This window comes from Apodemus sylvaticus, chromosome X, assembly GCF_947179515.1.
Source record: "Apodemus sylvaticus chromosome X, mApoSyl1.1, whole genome shotgun sequence".
Classification (NCBI taxonomy): Eukaryota; Metazoa; Chordata; class Mammalia; order Rodentia; family Muridae; genus Apodemus; species Apodemus sylvaticus.
The window spans coordinates 61,835,055-61,856,626 of NC_067495.1; the positions used below are offsets into that span (position 1 = coordinate 61,835,055).

At 36.9% G+C, this 21,572-nt stretch overlaps 1 protein-coding gene and 1 pseudogene across 1 annotated transcript in view; one reads left to right on the plus strand and one right to left on the minus strand.

The window, feature by feature from the left end:
* The window catches only part of Tex11 (testis expressed 11), a 246,191-nt gene extending 226,448 nt beyond the window's left edge, over window positions 1-19,743 (minus strand). Inside the window, exons 1-4 of the mRNA XM_052170254.1 lie at window positions 19,734-19,743; window positions 19,295-19,416; window positions 13,836-13,920; window positions 9,148-9,227 (exon numbers count right to left, since the gene is read on the minus strand). Coding sequence (XP_052026214.1) covers window positions 9,148-9,227; window positions 13,836-13,920; window positions 19,295-19,416; window positions 19,734-19,743 — 297 coding nt within the window. The remainder of the gene's footprint in view (window positions 1-9,147; window positions 9,228-13,835; window positions 13,921-19,294; window positions 19,417-19,733) is intronic.
* LOC127675437 (PHD finger protein 23-like) lies at window positions 517-3,026 on the plus strand (annotated as a pseudogene).
* Window positions 19,744-21,572: the final 1,829 nt, after the last annotated feature.

Genomic DNA, 21,572 nt, shown 5'->3' on the forward strand with positions numbered 1-21,572 from the left:
CTGGAAGAATAGCCAGTGCTCTTGACCTCTGAGCCATTTCTCCAGCCCTGTCCCAATATTTTTAATAGTTATAGTTTATATAGAACAAAAAGTTCTAAAACTTCAATATTTCATATAAGTGAAGAAATTTATAGAATAAACATTGGATTATGGACACCTACATTCCAGTTTTTAATTCCATATTCAGTATAGTGTTGAAGAACTTAGTGTTTGAATCATTAAATAGCCTTTGCCTGTCACAACCTGAAAATGCTCTCAATCCTGTAACTGACAGGTAAGCAATAGCTGATATGTAATAAGCATAAATGCTGTGGATGCAAACAAGGCCTGAATTGAGGTGAAAGAGCAAGCATATGGTACAGCCACCTCTAGTATAGATCCCCAGAAATGATAATAAAGAAGTATGCGTCTAATTCAGTAAGAGTCATAGAAATTAAGAAGCATTTTCAATGAACCAGAAATAAAGAAGAATCTCTAAAAACAGAAAAACAAATGAGACAAAAACTCTCATCAGAAATGCACAAATATGAAAAATGTGGAAACATCCCTATATGTGAAAAGCAGAAACATCACGTAATTAGCCTCCCCACAAAAGGTCTCTATCTTCCCAGTCTTGGGAAAGTCGCAATAAATACAACTCTTGGACTGAAAAACAATGTTTCAGATAGCTGACAATATAGATCAATGCAAAATATCTTATCTTACTCCACCACCAGTCAGTGGGTTCAAGTTACAGTAAATAGTGTGACACAGTATTCAAAGAAGACTATCAAGAAACCTTGAATTAAACTAATGAGGAAAAAGAATACCATGAAAGGACAGCATATTCAAGCAGAATCCCAGAGGGAGGAGAACCAGGAAATGTAGGTTAAAGGGGAAGAGAGGTAGAACAGTAAAGGTATGACTACTCAAACTAAATGGAAAGTAAACATTACTCTTCAAAAGTTATGGAGAAATGTCAAATGTATTGTTTACATTTTTAAAGATTTCCAAGCTTGTCAGGACTACACAGTGAGACCCTCTCTCAAAAAAAAAAATAGTTCAAAGATAACCTTCAAGTTTTACATAGTATACTATAACAAAAATGGAGAGAAGATCAAAGAAGATAATATAACATTAAATAACTTCTTATATCTCATAATCCCAAGTAAATAGATAATATAAAACTGATAAGTCAAGAATTAGTTGTTTTTAGTGATGAGGTTTGTGGTTTGGTTTGGTTTGCAGTGCTGGGACTTAAACACAAAGCCTCATACATACTAAGCATCCATCCTACCATTAAGTCCAAGAATGAGTTATTAATATAGAAAAATTGCTGCTTCATAAAAATTCTATGTCTAAGCCTTCACTTCAAATACCTCAAAGTGTAAGTATATTTGAACATAGGGCCTTTAAGAGATAATTGTGTTAAAATGAGGTCTTAAGAGTCTACATTAGGGCTGGCAAGCTGTTCCACTGGGTAAAGGCCTCTGCTGTTCAAGCCTCAGATTCCACATAAAGATGGTAGGAGAGAACTGACCTCACAGTGTTTTCCTCAGATCTCCACACATGAGTTGTGGCATGCATGCACAATATTATTATTATTATTATTATTATAAATTTCATGGGAAAGTACCTAATGAGATCTTACTGGTATCCTTACAAGAGGGAATTTTTAGATAAACAAAGGTGCACAAGGAATGAATGACCGTGCTGAGAGGAAAGGTCATGCAAGGTCCAAGGGGAGAAGGGGGATAACTGGAAAGAAAGAAAGAGACTTATTAGAAACTAAACCAGACTGGAGTCTCAACAGCGCCAAGGCGGACACTTCTGTGGAGCAAGGCAGTAGAAACATGGAGCACCCAAGGCAGCACGGGGAATCCCTGCTTAGAGAAGTGGGTCGCCAGACTGGGAACCCTGGTGAAGCCCAGTCCTGAAGATCTGCCTCCAACTCTTAAGCCAGAGACTCAGTCACCAGAGAAATGGAGAAACAGTGGAGAACAATTTTAACAAATTCTGCAGTTTTGTCTTGGCCTATGCTGGTTACATCGCCCTACCAAAGAGGAAAACGATTGGCCAGCTTCCGGCTCTAGCTCTCCATTGCAAGGTGAGAGTGCTGCAGACAGTGATGGCTAGGGCTCAGCCCCATCCGTCCTTTGAACTATGCAGACTTTTGTTAAGAAAACAAAGTCATCAAAGAGAAGGGCGGCTCAAGAAGGTCCTACCCAGCCAGGACCCCCAAGGTCCACTTTTTCTCATCTGCAGGCCCCTGACAGTACTGCCCTGCTTGAGAAGATGAAGCTCAAGGACTCTCTGTTTGATTTGGACGGGGCCCTGAGTGGTGTCTCCACTGTCTCCTGCACCGCTGAAGCACACCTCCCGCACCCCTGCTGCTCTCACCCCAGTGCTGCTGTCCCAGGGAGACCTCTCCCAGCCTCAAAAGAAGGACCAAAAGAATAGAAAGTTGGGACCAGGAGGTGGGGCTGGCTTTGGGGTGCTTCAGAGACCTCGACCAGCTCCTGGGGATGGGGAAAAACAGTCTCAAATCAAGAGCAGAAGTTGAAAAAGGCAGATGGGGGGATAGACTCCCACCTTCTGGCCCTCCTAGGGCTCCTCCCAGTGATACAGGCTCTGAAGAGAAAGAGGAAGATGATGAGGAAGAGATGACAGTGGTAGGGGGTGGAGTCCAGGCCCCTGTGCTCCCAACACCCCCTGAAGCCCCCAGGACCCCTGTTACCGTGCACCCTGAAGGTGCTCCCCCTACTGACAGTGAAGGCAAAGATGTGTCAGCACAGAAACAAGCCAAGATAGAGAAGCCGGCTCCAGTGAAGGAGAGATGAGGGTCATCACGGTAGAATCAGGTGATGACTCATGGGATCTGATCACATGTTACTGCAGAAAGCCCTTTGCTGGGCAGCCCAAGATTGAGCTCCTATGCTAAGATTAAGAAGACCAACGTTCCCGACTTCTTTTATTGCCAGAAATGCAAGGAACTTCGGCCAGAGGCCCGGTTGTTAGGGGGTCTTCCCAAATCTGGAGAACCCTGACATCACTGAGGTGGGAAATTCTCACATTACTTGGGAACTGAGCCTCAGAGTCCCCAGCCTTCCCTTGGGTTGAGGAGGCTGTCCCCACCTGAGGGCCAGAATTCCCAAGGGAGACATGTTTGGAAATGAGTGTCTTCTACTCTGTCCTTCCTGCTCCATGGACTTGAAATTGACCCATTACAGTTGTGCCAGGAGAGGCTGCATCCGTAGACAAAATCTCTGTCCAGTGAGGCCTGCACCCTTTTCACTTTCAGGGGCAGGGCTCAAATTGATAGGTAATGGGATAGCTGTCTATAAAACTGTAGTGTAAACACAGCACTCCCCTGGTGTTTCTTCTCACTCCCGTTTACTTTCTTCTACACCGGATGTATTTTTTAATTTTGGGCTCCCCCAATTGAGAGAGGTTGCTCAAAGGTGGAGAACCAAAGCCTGGTGGAATGAGGAAGGCAAGCAAAAAAGGTGTCAATCATCAATCGCCTTGTTTTTAATAATATTGGCTGGCTGCATGCCCAGACAGCCTATGTGTTATAAACAAAGCAGAGTGGGCTCTTGTGTTTTACCAAAAAAAGAAAAAAGAAAATTAAACATGCTGACATCTTGGTCACGAACTAGGAAAAAATAATTAAGATAAAATTAATTTCTGTTAATTTCTGTTATTTAAGTTATACAGTTTGTATTTTTTTATGGAAGCCCTAGAAAATCAATAGAGTGATAAAAGTGTATGTTGAAGATATATGGAGGTAGGCTGGGCATGGCAGTACATGCCTTAATCTCAGCACTCAAGAGGTAGAGGTAGGCAAATCTCTGTTCCAGGCCAGTCTTGGTCTACATAGTGAGTTCCAAGACAACCATATATATATATATAATATCTATATTATATATAGATATATATATGGAAGTAACCCTGAAAATAAAAACAGTAGTAGTTACTAGTAATGGTCTTAAAACTGACGATGATAGCTGAGGAAGTAGCTCATTGGAGTGCTTACCTAGCATGTGGCAGGCCCAGAGTTTAACCTCTAGCACTGCAAGAAAAATTAGCAAAGATACACACAGAAAACAAGTCACTATGGCACCCAAGGGACCATTAAGGTAATTAATAGTAATATATATTCAGTTGGTAGTACAGAGATACTTTTATTCTTTCTATTTTATGCATATAGGTGTTTGAATAAACTTTGTATATGCCTAGTGCCTAGAAAGACCAGAAGGGACTGTCAAAATACCCTGGAACTGCACGCAGTTCCAGCTGGTTGTAAGCTACCATATATGTGCTGGGAATTAAACCTCAGTCCTCTAAAAGAGCATCTAGTGTTGCTAACCACTGAGCAATATCTCCTATATTATCTTAGGTTTTTCTGCTGCTGTGATTTAAAACACCCTGAGCAAAGCAACTTATAAAAGGAAGCATTTAACTGAGCTTATGGTTTCAGAAGGTTAGAGTCAGTGATGGCCAAACAAAAGCACAGTGGCAGCAACAGCTGAGACCTCACACTTTGATCCACCAGCAGGACACAGAAATGGTGTGAGCTTCTGAAACCTCAAAGCTGTCCCCTAGTGACACACCTCCTCTCACAAGGCTACACTTTCTAACCCTTACCAAACAGTTTTACCAGCTAAGGACCAAGTATCCAAACATATGAGCCTGGGAGCCATTCTCATTCAACCCACCACATGGGCAATAAACCCTTAATCAACATACACAGAGCTATCTGCCCATCCATGTTTTCTGCTGAATTACTAAGAAAATGCTAAGAAATAGAGCCAACCTAGATATCCATTTACAGACGAGTGGATAATAAAAATGAGATACACAAAACAAAATTTTATTCAGCCACAAAAATAAAAATCATGAAAATTTTAGTACAATGGCTCAAACTAGAAATTATTATTTGATACCCTGTATCACAAAATTAAATAATTTAAACATATATTTCTCCCAAATGTGTATGTCTCCTCGCTTCTTCTTCTCCCTATCCAAACAGGGTCTCAGGTTCAGGTAGTGGGAGAGAGAAAGGAAAGAGAATCAACAAAAATAAAGTATGTATGACTTTATTTGGTAAAACTGATTACGGTGTATACCAACACATTTTTAAAAAAAATATGTAAGATAATTACAATGAAGCTGTGGGAAAAATTCCACAAAAGTCATATGGAAGCATGAAAGATACTGAATAGCCAAAGCAATCCTAGGCAGAAAAAACAATGCCGAGATATCAAAATACCTAATGTCAGGTTACAATACAGAGCCACAGTACAAAAACATTTTACTGGCACAAAACAGTCATGTAGATTAATAAAAAAAAAAAGAACACAGAAATGAATTTGCACATCTACACCAATCTAGTTTTTTGACAAAAGTACAAAAAACAAACCCTGGGATAGGGTGGGGGGGTAACAGTTTCTTCATCAAGTGGTGTTAGGAAAACTGGATATCCTCACACAGACGAATAAAACTAGAGCTCATACAAAAATAATCAATTCAAAATGCATCAAAGACTTTAATGTAAGACCTGAAAAGCTGGAACTGCTAGAAGAAAATATAAGATTACTTCAAGATATAAGCTCTGGCAAGGGCATTCTGCATAGGACTCCTAAATTATCACAGGATACAATCCCAATAACTGAAAAGTGAAATTCCATAAAACTAAAATGCTTTTGCACAGCAAAGAAAACTATAGAATGCAAACAGACGACATAATGGGCGAGAATTTTTTTTACCATCTATACATCTGATAGAGGACTGATATCTAGAATCTATAAAGAACTCAAAGATTTAGGCCAAGGTATAATTTTGCATGCTATAATCTCAGCCAAGGAAGGAAAGTCATCAATGCAAGTTCAAGGCCAAACCAATATATATTGCTGATTCCAGCCTAGGTCAGACTACCTAGTAGGACCTTGCCATTAAATAAATAACTGAACAGAAAATTCTCAAAGAAATATAATTGGCCAATGAATATATGAAAAAATGTTCAACATCATTATCCATCAAAAAGCAAAACCACATTAATATTCTATCTCACTCCGATCAGACTAGCTACCATCAAGAGAAAAAAATAATAACGATTTCTGAGGAGATGCAAAGGGAAGTGTGGAAAGAACTATTGTACACTGCTAAGGGGATATAAATTAGTATAATGTATGGAGGCTTTTCAAAAAAGAAAAACCTAAAATAGAACTGCCAATAGACTCAGCTATACTACTCAAAGGCAAATACCCCTAGGAATCTAAGTCATCACACCACAGAAATATAGGCACATCTATGTTTATTACAGCACTAGCCACAATCACCAAGATACAAAATAAGCATAGCAATTCATCAGCAGATTAATAATAAATAAAATGTGGCAAATATACATAATAGAGTTTTATTCACCAATAAGGAAGAACAAAATAATATAATTTGCAGAAAAATGGATGGTATTATAAACCATGTTAAAGGAAAATAAACCACACTCAGAAATATCACACCCTTTCACATGTAGAATCTCTGTGTGTGTTTATGTGTGTATGTCTGTCTGTCTGTCTCTCCCTCTCCCTCTCTACACACACACACACACACACACACACACAACATAAAACTAGAAAGAAGACCATTTTGGAGAGGAAGGAAATAAAGGGAAATGGAAAAGATGTCAGAAGAGGATAATAGGAAATTAATATAAGCAAAGTACAATTATACACATTCATCAAATTGACATAGTGAAACCCATATATATATATATATATATATATATATATATATATATATATATATATATATATATATATAATTAATAAAAGTTATTAAAATTAAAAAGAAAAAGTAGCCATGAATTGATTATTCTATTTAGTGATAAATAAGTGGAGGAATTGTGGTACTATCTTAACTGATTTTTTTATGCTTGATCTTTATTGTTTTAGTGCTTTAGTGCTTCCCTTGAAGGAGTAAAAGCTGGATCCAAACCCCTATAGGTGGGCTATGCCAAGCTACTATGCTATTTTAAATATTAATAACTAAAGAGGATTCTGTTCTTGCCATGACTGGATAGTTTAAATCAAATCAGTCTTTCCACTGAAAATAACACTTTATAAAGGCTTCACAAAACACTTGGGTGACTTCAGTCTTTGAAAGAAGGGAAATACAAAAGTAAACCCCCATATTCAACATAGTTTTACTTCATCACATATGACAGATGTTTACACACTATTAGCATACTTACCTATTTGAACTCATTTATAGTTCACAAAGCACTTCTCATAAAACTATAATTTTAACCTTATGGCACTGCACAACAAATATTACTCTCCTCAATTTACAAATGATAAAACTAATCTTTCAAGATAATATAGCTAACAAGTCACATGGCTAGAAACTATACCTCGGTCTTCGCACTCCACATGCCATAGGAAACTGGCACAAGAGGATCACTTGAGACAATTAGTTTGAAATTAGACTGAATAATAGAGTTATTATCTATTACAATTAGAATTACCTATTAGAATTTCCCTTAACAAAATTAGAATTTTGAGACTCTTGCCTCAAAAGTAAATAGTCAGGCATGGTGACAAACACCTTCAATCCCAGTACCAGAAAGGTAAGAGGGTCTCTGAGGTCAAGGCCAGTTTGATCTACATAACAAATTCTAGGACAACCAGAGCTACATAGTGAGACCCTGATTCTCAGTGGTTAAGAGCACTTGCTGTGCCGGGCGTGGTGATGCAAGCGTGGTAATCCCAGCACTTGAGAGGCAGAGGTAGGCGGATTTCTGAGTTCGAGGCCAACCTGGTCTATAGAGTGAGCTCCAGGACAGCCAGGACTCCACAGAGAAACCCTGTCTCAAAAACAAAACAAAACAAAAAAACAAAAACAACCCCCCCCCCAAAAAAAGAGCACTTGCTGCTCTTCCAGAGGACCCAGGTTTGATTCACAACATCCACAAAGTGACTCAAAACCATCTGTGACTCTGGATTCAAGGAATCTGATGCCCTCTTATGGCCTGCAAATGGTACAGGGAAAACACCCAAACATTTAAAATCTTTAAGGAAATAAATAATAAATAGGTAAATAAATAAGCAAATAAGCCAAACCTGATGGCATACATATGTAATCTCAGCACCTCAAGATGCTGAGGCAGGAGGATCATAAGTTCCAACTAAGCCTGAAGTCTACGGTTTGAATATGAAATGTCTCTCAGATGCTCGTGTGCTTGAGAATTAGACTTCAGCTGGTGGTGCTATTTGAAATTTCAGTGAGTCAGTGGCTGGAAGAAGTCAGGCACTGAGAACTTAGGGCTACCTTGTCTCTAATCATTTCCATTTTGAGGGGAAAATATTGGGACACTGTCCTGATATATAGCCCTCCTTGATCAACTTGGTATTGACTAAATAGTTTGAAATGGCATCTAACTTTCCTCAATCCTTCTGCCTCAGTCCCTGGAATACTGAGATTACAGACAAGTGCCACTATTCCTGGCTTCCTTCATGCCTTTTCTGTGCTTTCTGGCTAGCACCATGTGAAATGCTCTCCTTTATCACGTGCACTATGACATGACACATAGATACCTGAGACCATGAGCCAGAATATACCCTTCCTTCATGTTGTTATATCATAGTATTTTATCACAGCAATTAGAAAGCCAACTAAAATGCTGGGCTACAAAACACTGTCTTAAATAATCAAAACAAATCAATCAACCAACTCTGAACTCCTTTCATTGCTGAATAGTTCAAATTTTTTCATGGAAAAAAAGCCTGCTTTTTGTTTTTTGAGACAGACTAATGTTAAAATCTATGCTTAGCCCAGGCAGATTTCAAATTTGAGATCCTCCTGCCTTAGGTTCCTAAGTACTGCAATTACAAGTAAGTGCTATTATACCTGGCCTAGGAAAAAATACATCAAATTGAAGGTGATAAATGTATAAAAGAATTCATAAATATAGGATTATATTTCAATATTTTCTTCATTGAAGCATTCTATTAAATACAGTATTTATGAGAACTACAACTATACTACCTATACTAATAAAATAAATATTGATAACACTAAAGGTTCTTCCAGTTCAATTATTCAATTTTCATAGAAGTAAGTACTGTGTCATTTAATCTTATTTCATTTCTTCAATTAATCACGGCTTACCAAAATCTGTCTTTGAATAGCTTCTTCTGAAGAGACTGAGATTCCATGCATACATAGCAGCTTGCAAGCAATATAGCACACTGCAAAAGAGTAATTAGAGACCCGTCAAACATAAAGTACAAATTTTCTTTTTATATATAAAGGAATCAGTGATTAAAATGAAGCCAGCTTTATTGTTTATAAAAAGAAGTTGTGGGTTTTTTATTTGTTTTTATGCAAAGTTTTGCTGTGGGTTTTGTTTAGTCTGGGTTTTTGTTGTTGTTTGAGGCAGGGTCTCTCATGTGGGTCAAACTGGCCTCAAATTTATTATGTAGCTAAGTCTAGCTTTGATCTCCTGAACCTCCAGCCTTCAACTCCTCAATGATGGGATTATGACATGAACCACTACATCCAGAACAATTTTTCCTTTAAAAATTTTTCATACAATCTATTTGATGTTTTCTCCTTCCCCAACTCCTCCCAGATTATTCCCACCTCCCTACCCACCCTACTTCATTCTCTCTCTCTTCCCTCTCTTCCCTCTCTCTTTCTCTCTCTCTCTCTCTCTCTCACACACACACACACACACACACAAGGAAAATCAAATCAAGCAAACAAAAACCCATTAAGACAAAAATACAAAAACAAAACAAAAAGCACACAAAAACATATGGAATTCATTTTATGTTACATCCAGCAGATTCCTTTACTTTTTCCTGTGCTAAGGTTCAAACAACTCATTTAGTGAGTGTTCTAGCACAGAGCTAACCTCCTAGGCCTCAAGCAGAAATTTCAAAAGGTCATCTAAATAATCAGTTTTCCAAAAGTAAAAAACCTGAAGTTTATCAAATGAATTGTTTGCTTACTAATTCTAGTCAAATATATTTAACTATATATTATAATATTTATAATTCTAACATTTTAATTTCTGTAGAAGTTAAATCCTAAATCTTAACTGAGGATATCGGATTCCACATAATGCTCTTGAATCATGCTGACAAAATAATTCTCAGGAGAGATGTAACCTATAGTTTATTCATCATCTAACAAATTTCTGGATATCTGGTAGCTTTATGTTTTCTTCTAAAATTTGAAACTTTCAAATATTTTCTTAGATGACATAAAAGTTCTTGACATATAGTATATAAAATATAGGTGCCTTTGTTATACAGTTAACTGTCACTGAAAATAGGAAAGTCTGCATAACTGTAACTTGTTCACATCTGTACTCTTCATTATTGTAAAACATTCAAGATTTTAAAAATGAGTTTACTAAACTAGTTATGCTGTTCTTTTGAGACAGTCTCATACAGCCCAGGCTGGCCTCAAACTCATAAGGAATTAGCGGTGACCTTGAACTTCTAATATTCCTGAGTACACAGATTACAGGCATGCATTACTATGCCTAATTATGTAGTGCTACAGATCTAACCCAGGATTTCATACATTCTGAACAAGTGCTCTTCCAGCTGAACTCCATACCCAGTCAAGTTTATGCTAGATGTAAGTAATCATTCTACCCAGGCTGGTACCATTTCTAATAAATGTTCCACCATAAAAGAAATATTTCCCAGATAAAATTTAGGATGATTGAAGTGGTCAGATTTTTATTTCTTTTCATGAAGTATAAAAATCTATTTTTTTTTGGTTTGGATTTGGTTTTTTCAAGACATACATAGTAGTTCCAGGTCTACAAAGAGAAACCCTTGTCTCAAAAAAGGAAAAAAGAAAAGGCAAATAACTTCACTGTGTTTCAAACCTATATCCCACTTTTCCTCTTCCTTTCAGTACTAAACTTTCTAAAATTTGTTTTATAACTATATGTGTGTGTGTGTGTGTGTTTGTCTGCATGTTATGTCTGTATACCACATACATATATGCCTGATGTCCACAGAACTAAGAAGGTGTCAGATCTCCTGAAATTGGAGTTAAAGATGGTTAAGAATGACCCTGTGGATGCTAGGAATTGAACCTGAGTCTTCTAGAAGAGCACCCAAGTACTCTGAATCACTGAGCCATCTCTACAGCCCCTCCTCTAGCCTTTATATGAGACAAGATATCACTAGCCTGGAACTTACTGTGTAGACCAGCCTGGCCTCAGCTCACAAAGATCTGTCTATCTCTGCCTTTTGCATGTGAGAACTAAAGGCATACACCACCACACCTGGCTTTGATAAATGATCTAATTTTCATTTTATGTGTTTGGGTGTTTTGCCTGCATATATGTCTGTGCACCACATGCATATCTATCTGGTGCTCTCAAGGAGGCCAGAAGAAGGTGTCAGATCTCTTAGAACTGGACTTACAGATGGTTGTGAGCCACCATGTGGGTGCTGAAAATCAAACCCAGGTCCTCTGGAAGAGCATCCAGTATTCTTAACCATGAGACACTTTTCCAGTCCCAAATCTTCTTGAAATAAATAATTTATCTGCCTCTGTTTTTTTCTTTTGCCGAGTACTCATAAAGCAGAATGTTTCTCAACCTTACCACTTTATTAAAATTGTACTCCCAAAGATTAGCTTCCTTGAGAATCATTATTTTCTCCTTCAGAGAACTCAACTACTCTTAGAGCTTCCATCTACCACCTTCACATGAGTAATTGACAAAACTGCAGGCTCAGTGGTTAAGAGCACTGACTGCTCTTCCAGAGGTCCTGAGTTCAAATTCCAGAAACCACATGGTGGCTCACAACCATCTGTAATGAGATCTGATGTCCTCTTCTGGTGTCTGAAGACAGCTACAGTACTTACACATATAATAATAAATAAATCTTTAAAAAAAAAAGAATGCTCACTTAGTATGCATGAGGTCTTCAGTTAACAACACACACAAATAAAATTTACAAGCCTATCCTCTATTTTAGGCTTTCCAATTTCGGTTCATTATTCCATAATTCTTTCAAATTATAAAAAAAAAACCTATAAAAATCTTATTGATGTTTTCCCATCATTAACAAAATCCAGGCACACTGAATTTTGTTTATAAGGAGACAAACTATCTTCTAATCAACATAGTTGTAGAACAAATCATTTAAATCTTCCTGTAATATAGCTAACTCTTTACTATGTCAAAGTACAACCCAAGAATCTAATTAAGAACTGATATATAGATGGGCAGTGGTGGTGTATGCCTTTAATCTCAGCACTTGGGAAGTGGAGGCAGGTGGATCTCTATATGTTAGAGGCCAGCCTGGTCTTCAGAGACAGTTCTAGGACAACCATGGCTGTTATACAGAGAAACCCTGTCTCAAAAAAACAGAACAAAAAATGATATTTAAGCAAGATTACAGGGCATACCTGTAATCCCAATACTTGGGAGGCTGAAGGAGAAGGATTGTAAATTCAAAGCCAGCCTAGTTTGAGGCCAAGTTTGAGGTTATCCTAGGCTATGTAACAAGCCTCTATCTTAAAAAGTAACTAAAAAACTAACGACAACGACAACAACAAAAAATAACTGATAAATTCGATAGGTTGAAAGAAATCCTAGGATTTCTTCATCTACAATATCCCTCATATTTAAGAATTAATGCATTTATTATCACAGAATTCAATTGTGTAGAGTAGTTTCTCTGATAAATTTTTATTCTTCTTTCATCAAAGCTATAGGAATTAAGGCACCTGAAAGCAATAATACCCATACTTATCTTAAAGGAAAAAAACTATTCTCTAAACAAAATAAGGGAGGGGTAAACTCATAAATAAGGATATTCTTAATTATATCAACTACAAACTACCTTATTTGAAATTGTATAATTTCATTTATATTCACAAGCATAAACAGTAAATTCTGCTTTCTGTATACAGAAAAAAGTAATTCAACTTTACAAAGTCAAGCAGAGTTCTTGACTTAACTGTGTGCTTTATAATTAAATAGTAACTCTCATGAATGCATTTTCCATCAATGTCCTTGTTAAAAAACAGTAACTGTCAGCACATTAGACCTTAATCATTTTAGCTAAAGCAACTAAACCTTTACCAAACACTAAAGCATCCAAAAGGATGTTTGTCTTGGGTTTTCTCTTTGTATGTTTTGCTGTTCTCATTTTTCACTCTTACAAGTAGAAATAAATTCTATAGTTTTTCTTAGTAATTTACCACTATGTTTATTGCCTTACCTCAAGAAGAGATGATTCTTCAAAAAAAATTTTAAATATCAAGGGGCTAGAGAGATGGCTTCATAGTTAGAAATACTGACTGCTTTCCCAAAGGACCTGAGTTCAATTCCCAGGACCCACATAGTGGCTCACAACCATCTGTAACTAATGTATATACAGGCAAAACACTAATACACATAAAACAAAAACGTAAAAATCTAAATGCCTCACATGGCAATATATTTCATTCTAATATTAGCAGATAGGGGAAGCAACTATTTGAAAGTCCTTAGGAATCTAGACGATTCTGACCATGTCTTCTCAGTGACCAATGTTCTTTCACAGTTTCTTCAGGTTTTATTTTCCCATCTTTTGATCAGCCTTGTTCATCTCCAGATTATGCTGCAGTGGTACCTTAAAACTTTTATTAACAAAGGAATACTTGTAAAAAATCATGAACACTGAGAAACTATTAGCTTAGGAAACAAACTATTTGTTTGTCATGTAATGAATTAATCCCTATGTAAGAACTTGTCAAAACAGTCCAACTTCAAGAGTATTATCCAATGTCTAGTAAGACTATTTTTCATAATGGGTCACAAAATGTATACGTACGTTTAGCTGCTTGGTTTTTCCTTACAGACAGTTCTATTCTTTTAGTAACTGTCCAGTTCCACAGGTTCACTGCCATTTCTTCAATCTAGACAAAGGGAAACATTTGTTTAGCCAGTTAAGATATTCTCCACCTTCAATCCATATATATATATATATATATATATACACTCTGACTTGGTTTAATCTAGTTTGAGGAGTTTGAGGGTTGGGGCAGAAGAGTAGCCCTAGCTGGCCTGGCACTCTGGACATGGATCAGTTTGGCTTAGAATTTATAGCAATTCACCAGTCTCTGCTTCTTGAGTGCAACATCACCCCTGACATGATGATGTTTCTTGCCCTGGATTGAACCCAGGATCTCTCCCATACAGGCAAGCTTCTAAAACTAAACTACAAGGCAAAGCTTATTTTTAAGTAGTTTTAGTTCTTATCCTTGTTTCCAAAATGGTCTTCTTGATAGAAAATATCATGTCTTATACAGCATATTTAACATAGTACATGCAAAAATATTAAATAAAGAATATATATTTAAATAATAGGATTTATCATTTTATTATGTTTCATTCTGGGAACCAAGGGACAAAGTTTCTAATTGCTCCTCTGGGGTTTATCTTTGTATAAGGCAGAACCTAGTTAACTGAATAAAAAATTAACTAAGCCTACAATGTCTCAAGGAAAAAAATGCAAACTAAAGAGATATATATAAATGGCAGCTGGAGAGATAGCATAGCAGTTAAGACCACTGTCTATTATTCCAAAGGACCCAGGTTCAATTACTAACACTCGTGGAGGCTCACAACTGCCTCTAACTCCAGTTCCACAGTTCCACACAAAAGCAAAATATCAATGTGTAAAATAAATAATTTTTAAAAATACTTGTACATGGAATTATGTGAGGGGGTGCTATAACTTAATGGTAGCAGGCATCCCTAAATTCAATCCCCAAGTTCTGATCCCCAATTCTGAAAAATTAGGGGAAAAGATTTTGGTTTGGTTTCTGGCAAATAACCTTTGAAGGCAGTAACTGAGCCTGGATGGAACTATTGTCTGAGACCAATATAATATAGCCTTGATTTAAATCTCCTAAGGTGTGATAGTGAATAATGATAGACTCTACATATCATTACCTTATGACAGATATATTGATAGTAACTGACTAAAGGCAGTTAGTAAAATACATCCACTATAAATCACAGTGATGGTTTAAGTTTTTATTCCATGCTCTGGATGGAAGCCAGGGCCTTGTACATACTAGATAAGAGTAGACTAGACAAGATATATACCACAAAACAAAATCCCCAGGTCTGTATTTTACTAAGTCTTTTTTCTCAAGAGCCTTCTTTCTCATTCATCCACACCTCCACCTTTTTTTCTGATGTTTAAGATTCCATTTAGACAGACAGATAATTTAGCATAGGTAACATTTCACTTTCCTATCCTGGGGCAACTTCTCATGCCCACCTCCATCTCTCTCACATAGTATAATCGCTGACTGAATGATGACTTTCACATAAATTATATCTGATTTATATCACCAACAATATGTGAGGTTAATATTTGACTCCAAATTTTAAGAGGAAAAATGAACATTCACATTAAAACATCTTTCTTTTTTATTCTTCTCTCATATATTACATCCTGGGTGCAGCTTCCTCTCCCTCCTCTCCTACCAGTCCCTCCCCACAACACCTCCCTTCTTCCTCAGATCCACTCCTCCTTCTTTCCCTTCAAAAGAGATTGGGCCTCCCAGAGATCTCAACCAAACAAGTTATGATAAGACTAGACAAACCCTTATATTAAGGCTAGACTAGGCAACCCAGCAGGAGGAAAGGGTCCCTAAGGCAGGCAAAAGGGTTAACAACAGCCCCACTCCCACTTTTAGAATTCCCACAAGAAGACCAAAGCTACAAACCCATAACATATACAGTTATGGCCCATGAGTGCCCATGGGCCCAGATTAATTGATTCTGTGGGTTTTCTTGTAGTATCCTTAACTCCTCTGGCCCCTAAAACCCATCCTCCCCCTCTTCCGAAGGATTCCCCAAACTCTTAATGTTTGACTGTGAGTCTCTGCATTTAAAGCCTCTCTGATGATCATTATGCTAGGCTCCTTAAAGACCTATCTTTTGGTGTACTGGAAAGCAATTTGGCAATACATAAAATTAGCAAAAATTGATCATATATTTTGTCCTAGTAATTGCTCTTCTAAGACTCTATTCTAAGAAAACAATACAAGTGCAAAATAATCTTTGCACTTAATAATGTTCCTTTTATTACCTATGATAGAGAAAAATGTGGAGCAATATAGTCGGTAATAAAGAAATACATATGGGACACAATAAAAGCAGTGTTAAGAGGAAAATTCATAGCACTAAGTACCCTGGTAAGGAAACTGGAGAGATCTTACACTAACAACACCACACCTGTGAGCTCTAGAACAAAAATAAGCAAACTCACCCAAGGGGAGTAGAAAGCAGGAAATAGACAAACTCAGAGCTAAAATAAACCAAATAGAAACAAAGAGAACAATACAAAGAATCAACAAAACCAAAAGCTGGTTCTTTGAGAGATCAGTCAACAAGATAGATAAACCCCTAGCCAAATTAACCAAAGGGCCCAGAGGCAGTATCCAAATTAACAAAATCAGAAATGAAAAGGGAGACATAACAACAGAAACGGAGGAAATCCAAAAAAAATCATCAGATCCTACATAAAATACTATACTCTACAAAACTAAAATCTAGATGAAATAGATGATTTTCTAGACAGATACCTTGTATTAAAGTTAAATCAAGAACAGGTAAACTATCTAAACAGGCCCATATCTCATAAGGAAATAGAAGAAGTCATTAAAAACCGCCCAACCAAAAAAAAAAATAAAAATAAATAAAAAAAAGCCCGGGGCCAGATGGATTTAGTGAAGAATTATACCAGACCTTCAAAGAAAACCTGATACCAATATTCCTCAATATTCCTCAAGCTATTCATAAAATAGAAACAGAAGGAACACTACCTAACTTGTTCTATATAGCCACAATTACTCTGATACCTAAACCACACAAGTACCAAACAAAAAAGAGAACTTCAGACCAATATTGCTTAGGAATATTGATGCAAAAAATACTTGATAAAATTCTTGCAAACTGAATCCAAGAACACATCAAAACTATCATTCACTACGATCAAGTAAGCTTCATCCCAGGGATGCGGGGATATTCAATATACAAAAATGCCTTAACTTAATCCACTACATAAACAAACTCAAAAGAATCACATGATCATCTCTTTAGATGCAGAAAAACTATTTGACAAAATAACCCTCAAGAGACTGGAGGCCCCAGGGAGTTTAGAGGTCTGGTGGGGTAGGAGGTGTGTGGGGTGGAGACATCCTCGTGGAGACAGGGGGGTGGGGAGGAGGTATAGGATGTGGAATAGTCAGCAGGTGTAGGGGGGTATAAAATCTGGAGTACAAAATAAATAAATAAATAAATAAATAAACAAACAAACACACACACAAGGAAGAAAAGGAAAATCTCAACTGAATTTCTATGCAACAATTAATAGTTTGAAATTTAAGTTGCTATAATATACATATTTTTATATGCGTGTTTTGTCTGCATATACACCAGAAGAGGGCAACAGATCCCACTATAGGACAGTTTTAAGCTACAATATGGAAATTTAAGAGCAGAGGAGCCATCTCTCCAGCCTATAAATTCAACTGCAGTCTTGATCAAAGTATCTGCCATCTTTGCATAAACTGATGAGATAAATACAGAATTTATATGGAAATTCACCAGTAACATACAAAATTACTCGTGAAAATAAAGAACAAACTTAAGAGAATTCGTATTTTCTAATTTCGAAATTTATTGCAAAGCTACACTGTAGTGTAGGCATTGGGAAAGTCAGTGGAAGAGAATAAAGTCCAGAAATAATCCTTCACAGTATAGTTAACAGACTTCAAACAAGGGTGCTAAGACAAATCCAACAGAGAAAAAGTCTTCTACAAATGAGGCTACAACTTGCTACCCCACATGCAAAAGAATAAAGTCGAACTCCTTTTTCACACTATATGCAAACAAATTAAAGGGCCTAGAGAGATGGCTCAGTGATTAAGAGCACTTGCTGCTCTTGCAGAGGATACAGGTTCAGTTCCCAACACATACAAGGTAGCTTACAATTGTTTAACTACTGCTCAAGAGGATTTGATGCCCTCTTCTGACCTCTGCAACCACAAAGCATACATGTGGCATACATACTTATATGAAGGCAAACATTCATACACAAAAATCATTTTTTTAAAAACAGGCACAAAATTGTCATAAATACAAATATAGGATTCTTTAATGTCAGGGACTGAAGCTATTGCTCAATGGTTAAGACTACCTACTGTTCTTCCAGAGGACCAAAATATAGTTCCCAGTTGGACAGACTCACAACTACCCGTAAGTCCAGCTCCTGGAATATCCAATGGCTCTGGTGTCCATAGGCATCTGCCCTCACATGCACATACCCACACAGATACATGAATACACATATAACCATAAGTAAAAATTTAAAAAGCTAAGTACATCAAGGCCAGCCCTTTTCTGAAGAGAAAGAGAGGAGTAGTAGATAGGGGAAAGGGAAGGGACTAAGAGGAGTGGAGGGAGGGGAAACTGCAGTGGGGTTATAAAATAAATAAAATTAAAAGAAAAATATATGTGGGAACACTAAAAAATACATCTTAAATTTCAATTACATTTTTATTTATTTTATATGGAAAGCAACACATATGCAGATTAGAGGACAATTATGAAAATTGATTTTCTCTTTCTACCACGTTTATCTTAGGAATCAAACTTAGGTTAGGCTTGGCAAGAGGAGCCTTTCTTTACCTGCTGAGCCATCTCACTCGCCCTAAAACCCTTAAAGGAAAATACAGCAATAGGTGCTAGAAAATTGTGCATCCATGAGGACCTGAGCTGGGACCATCAAACACCCACATGTCAAATCCAGACATGGTGATGCCCCTACAGACAGTGTTAAGATATAAAGTTGTACATTGCAGCAGCTCCATATGACTAACTGTAGAAAAGTAAAATGTACATCGCTCTATATTGTTAGTTCAGTATATTTTTATATCTAGCAGACTGACATATATGCACACCTAAAATGCTAGCATTGGGAAGGCAGAAACAGAAGGTTCAGTATGGCTTGCAGGCCAGCTAGTCTTGCACAGTCAGTGAGCTCTAGGTTCAGTGTGAGACCCTGGGGCTATAGAGATGTTCAGTGGTTAAGAGCAAATCTTGCTGGGGACCTGAGTACAGCTCCCGGGGATCTGGCGCCTCTGGCCTCTAGAGGCACCTGTATTCACATGCCAAACCCACATGCAGACATATGCCTGTACATACTTAAAAATAAATCTTTAAAACAAACATCACCCAAATTATCATAAGCAAAATTATATTTTCACTAACCTGAATATTCTGCATTTCAGTCAGGGACTCCCTGTTGAAATTTGATATGTCCATGAAGAATCTGTCAATCATTTCATGTAGTCTCCATGAATTACCAGTTATGATCAGGGTTCTAGCAATTTCTGAAATAACAATGAATAGTAAGCATGCTATGAACTTATAGCAATTGGTTAGTTAGCAAAGCACTGTCAAATCTGTTCCTAAATCTTTAGCCAAATAAACATAGCTTTAACACTTTTAAACACTGGCTTTAACTTGAACTTGGTGATCACTACTCATTCTCAGAAAGTAAAATGTATTGACTCCACAAAGACTAATGTTATTAAAGTTAAAACTACTACAAAACAATCATTAGCAATGCCTTCCAACTTAAAAAAAAAACACACAGAAAATTGAGGAGAGTAGATATATCCTGTAAAACTGAAATATTTAGTATTACTTGCAAGCATTAGTCAAACATTAATTTATGCTGGATCTTAAGTATTGGTCTTGCTTTGTAAGGAAAAGAAATGACATGTCCAATTAGAGATAACATTGTCCAGTTATTGAATCTGTATAAATGATGTCACTATTTTCTAAACAATTTGAGCACCAGATCCTCCATATAGCAAATCTTACTAGGCCATGGAATTTATTAAAGCAAAAAAAAAAAAAAAAAACCAAACAAACATGATGTAGAATCAAACTGATAGCTTTCATATTATCAAAACTGAAAATTTTTTTCCAACTGGTGTTAACACAGTTTCAATAATGTACATCTTTTCCCCCTTTCCTTCTGACTGTCATACAAAATGCAAAGTGTTATTATATTTATTCATTAAAAATAATATAAAAGCATTTCATGACTGCTAAAAAGGTGTGTGTCTGTAAAGGCGTGTGTGCAGTTGGGATTCATGCATGTTTCACAAGTGCTATAACACTAAACTATACTTGCAAGTTCAACAAACAGATCTTTAATCTGCTACAATTACCATTTTTCACCTACATGTTAGAAAATAGATTCAAATAAAGACTTCACAAAGCAAATTATGTTCAAATGTTTTTATAGCACATGGAAACTATAGTATCTGCTTATGGTGGCTAGTTTTATGTCAACTTGAAACACACTAATTATCTGAAAAGAGAGAAATTGAGTTGAAAAAAATGCCTCTACAAGATCTGGCTGTAGAACATTTTCTTAATTAGTGATTGATGGAGAAGGGCCCAGCTCATTGTGGGTGGTGCCATCCCTGGGCTGGTGGTCCTGGTTCTATAAGAAAGCAGGCTGAGCAAGCCAGGGGAAGCAAGCCAGTAACATGGCCTCCCTCCATGGCCTCTGCATCAGCCCCTGACTCTGGGTACCTGCAGCTGAAGCTCCTGCAGTCTGAATTCCATTCCTGACTTCATTTGATGATCAGAGATAAAGAAGTGTAAGCCTAATAAACCCCTTCCTCCCCAACATGATTTTGGTCATGATGTTTCATCACACTAATATTAACCCTAACTAGGACACCACTGGATAAGCAGAAATATTACAGAAAATATTCCACACCTACCTTTAACACTATAGGTGATAAGATATATTTGAAAAACTAAACCTGTATCTTTTCTGCTTCCCATAACATATTTAATGTAAAGATTCATATGAAATAACTTTTCATATGAAAATAATAATTTCAAAATAGTTCTGATCCTTTCAAAATACAATTCAGTGTCAAGCAATTAAACAAGTTGATTGATACCAGCAGAGGCAATGGTGTACTGTAGTCAGTCCTTTAGTATAAATTGCAATCAGAAATGCTGGGTAGGGAGTAGAGATTACACAGCTGAGTGAGAGACACACTAGAAAGGAGAAATTTACTATTAAAAGAAGTTCACAGAAGAGCTTCTAAATGCAATCTTCCTAAGCATGTCACATTAAGGTTGTTTCAAGCAAAATTGTACACTGGAAACAAAAACAAAATGGTTAAACAAAGCTATCAGAATAAAGTATAATTTATGGCATAATATCAGTCTATCTAATTTAAAGGGATTCCTGCTACCTAAAACTTTGGCATCATTCTATTGTGGTGACCCTGTTAACTAGCATCAATTAATGCTAATTAGATAAACAAGAGTCTACATACAGTGTGATAGAAAATAAACATTTTCCCTGTCTTTGAAGAAGGAAATTTCTATTATGACATGGAAAAATCTACAAAAAGTCCTGTCTGTGTGCTGCCCCAGTCAACCTCGGTGACCTCCATTGGCTCAACCAGTCAGTCAAAAGCCAAAGCTGCTCAAAGGTCTACCCGGGGTC